At 40.6% G+C, this 3,437-nt stretch overlaps 1 protein-coding gene across 1 annotated transcript in view; it reads right to left on the bottom strand.

Moving 5' to 3' along the window:
* Positions 1–3,437, bottom strand: part of col14a1b (collagen, type XIV, alpha 1b) — a 64,573-nt gene that overhangs the window by 29,598 nt on the left and 31,538 nt on the right. The window contains 7 exon segments of the mRNA XM_016548824.1: positions 1,128–1,307; positions 1,378–1,527; positions 1,605–1,744; positions 2,124–2,145; positions 2,208–2,351; positions 2,538–2,594; positions 2,672–2,737. Coding sequence (XP_016404310.1) covers positions 1,128–1,307; positions 1,378–1,527; positions 1,605–1,744; positions 2,124–2,145; positions 2,208–2,351; positions 2,538–2,594; positions 2,672–2,737 — 759 coding nt within the window.

Below are 3,437 nucleotides of genomic sequence, written 5' to 3'. Positions count from 1 at the left end.
AAACAGTTTACTTCTCATCCAGACAATGCTGAGATGCTTTTGTTTAAGAACATGGCTGTTATCATGAGCAGAGCAAACAAGCTCAAATCCTGTCCTCCGTAGATAGAACGATCACATATGAATCATAGATGGATGTACAGTATGACCTCGCATCACACTTTGAACATTAACAATCACAGAAGAAATCCAGAGAAACCAGAACTGTTTTACTATATCACTGAGATACTATTTATTAATATTTTGAAGTAGTTTTTTATTTTTATATTATGTTTTTTGTTGAAGTTTTAGTAATTTAGTTTGTTTAGTAAGTTTATTTTATTTCAAGTAACAAAATGTTAGTATTATTTAGATACTATTATAGTTTTATGGATGTTTTGCATAAAATCATTTTTTATTGTTTTTTTTAAAATATGTTTATTAATTTTTATTTCAGTTTTAGTAATTTTTAAAGATAATAAAAATGAGAAATGTTGCCTTAGCAACTAGATGAAATAAACAAAATTTGTTTTTTTATATTTTATTTTATTTCAGTTAAAGTTTATTTTATTTCAAGTAAGAAAAACAAAATTGTTTTTTAATGGTTTAACATTTTTAATTGGTTTAAAATGTTAAAGTTTTTAGATTTAGCTTGGGTTCACTATAATAACCCTGATTCACACGATTGATACCTGATTTATTCAACATTTTACTCCTAAAAACATGGTGAAAATGTGTTTGTTTTCTGTCTGCTGACAGTATTTTCTGATTTATGATAAAAAGAGAAATCCAGAATCCCCTCTGGAAAAACCTTTAACTCTAATATGAGGACAAAATCAAACAAGAATTATGAATCGATGCTCAGATTTCTGTTCTGGAAATTCATGCAAATTAGTGCATATTTAATTAGATAATGCCTCATTTGCATATATAAACATAACATTTCAGAAAACTTGAAATACAAAAAATATTTGAAATTCTTAATGTAATTCATTAAACTGGTGAATTATGGTTAGCTATATTCGTTACATGTACTCTATTCACCTGTAGTGTCTTAGTGTCCTTAAAAAAAACAAAAACGTTATTTACTTTGTTTTTTACAGATTTCACAAATGAGGACGTCATCAAAAGAACGTTTTGTCAGGTTTAACTCACTTCTGTGAACACATTCGTCTCTAAAGCATGTGTAAGTATTTCCGAACACAAACACTCACGGAGCGGCGACTGCAGGACGAGGCGGTACAGGTTTGCGTGTCGATGCGGCTGCCACTGCACACACATGCTGCTCGTCCGCACCTGATACGTGCTGAGGTTACTCACTCCCAGATACACTAGAGAGACAGACACAGGGCGTCAGAGGCGCTCACACGCACACGCGTGTTCAGTGTGTCGTGCACTCACGTGTTTTGGCGCGTCCACTCAGGGCCTCGCTGGATCCCGTGGTGTAGGTGGCGATGACTTTAACGTTGTACTCCGTCCCGCTCAACAGATTGACAATCAGCATGGTGTTGATGTCGTCGCCCACGAACGTCTCCAGCGCGCGGCTGGCCGCTGTCAGAGGTCAGAGGTCAGAGGTCAGCGTGTGTGTGTGTGTGTGTGTGTGTGTGTGTGATGAGGCACTCGGGTACCTGAGGTGGGCTGGTAGACGATCCTGTAACCCATGGTGGGCGACGGCGGCGCGTCCCAGCTGATGCGGAAGCGGTTGTACCACTCCTCAGACACACGGAGGTTACTGGGAGCAGAGAGAGGCACTGCAGAGGAAGAGACCCTGACTGGGGTTTCAGTTCACAACTGATCAGTCCCTCCCTGTGAAACACAACTGGCATGTACGCACTCGTTTGTTTCATTAAAACATTCTAGTGAGACAGGAAACGGGTAGCTGACATTGTCTCTGAGGGTGTACAACTTTCATTTGTCCATTAGGACTTCATATCAATAAATGTCTAGTGTGTTTTATAACTGTACAGCATGCTTTCCATGTCTGTTGTCCCCCAATGTTTCAAAACATCCACCACTGTGCCCTTCATCAGTTAGTGCTTTGAGAACCTCATCAGAGATCACTTCTGTTCTGTTCTGCCGGCATCTCTCGACCCACTGCAGTTCGCCTACCGCAACAACCGCTCCACTGACCACGCAATTGCCTTCACCCTGCACACTGCACTTTCCCATCTGGACAAGAGGAACACCTATGTGAGAATGCTGTTTGTTGACTACAGCTCAGCGTTTAATACCATAGTGCCCCCTAAGCTTGTGGTGAAACTCCGGGCTCTGGGTCTGAATAGATCCTGGACTAGAGTTGGCAGCAATATCTCCTCCCCACTGACCCTCAACACCGGTGCCCCACAGGGCTATGTTCTCAGTCCTCTCCTGTTCTCCTTGAAGGGTCAACAGCTTCAAGTTCCTTGGTGTCCAGGACCTCACCTGGTCTCCTCACACACAGTCAGTGGTGAAGAAGGCCCACCAGCGTCTCTTCTTCCTCAGGCAACAGAAGAAATTTGGTCTGAGCCCAAAAATTCTAAAACAATTCTACAGCTGTCCGGCTGGTACGGGAACAGCATCACTCTCAACCGGAAAGCCCAGCACATCGTCGGAGGTGAGCTTCCCTTCCTCCAGGACATCTACACCCAGCGATGTGTGAGGAAAGCATGGAAGATCATCAGAGACTCCTGCCACCCGAGCTACGAACTGCTCTCACTGCTACCATCAGGCAGACGATACCACAGCATCAGGACCCACACCAGCAGACTGCGAGACTGCTGAACTCCAGCCAATAAAACAACACAACACACCTCATATACCCTTACACTGCACTTTATTACCAGACTAGTTACACTGACTCTAAGTGACAGCACTCGACGCAGGCTACATCATCTCTCTTCAGCACTCTGACGAGCTATCTGCACTAAACATCACAGCGCATTAACTGCTCTCTATAACAACATCCACATTTACCTCACTGTGTTATTACTGTGAATTATACTGACTATTACTGTCATTACTGCAACTGCATTCGATTGTAACATGAAAACGTCCTGTCTATTCCTTGTGTATACTGTGTATCTTGTGTAAATGTGTATATTGTTATTTAATGTATACTGTCAGTTATCATATGTCGTGTTGTTTATACGGCCCGTTACAGAGAATTGCGGGTACACCCGTTTACACGATGTGTGACAATAAAGAGATTTGATCTGATTTGATTTGATAGTGTTTACAATGTTTGGAGATGTTTCGATTTATTTACCAGATTTTACTAATGTAATAAAACATGACTTCTACACAGATGCGACTTATCTTTGCTTTTTTTTTCTCAATAATGCAATTATGAGCCGGTCATAATTTAGCCTGATCAATTTAGCTTTCTCAAATCAACACTTGACTTACCTACAATAAAATCCAGAGATATAAAACACTTAAAGCATATCACAATGTTAGTTTATTTTCAATTTCTAAAATATTTA

The sequence above is a fragment of the Sinocyclocheilus rhinocerous genome, unplaced genomic scaffold, assembly GCF_001515625.1.
Source record: "Sinocyclocheilus rhinocerous isolate Xijiao unplaced genomic scaffold, SAMN03320098_v1.1 scaffold4088, whole genome shotgun sequence".
NCBI lineage: Eukaryota > Metazoa > Chordata > Actinopteri > Cypriniformes > Cyprinidae > Sinocyclocheilus > Sinocyclocheilus rhinocerous.
This window is presented reverse-complemented; position numbering and strand designations above follow the sequence as displayed.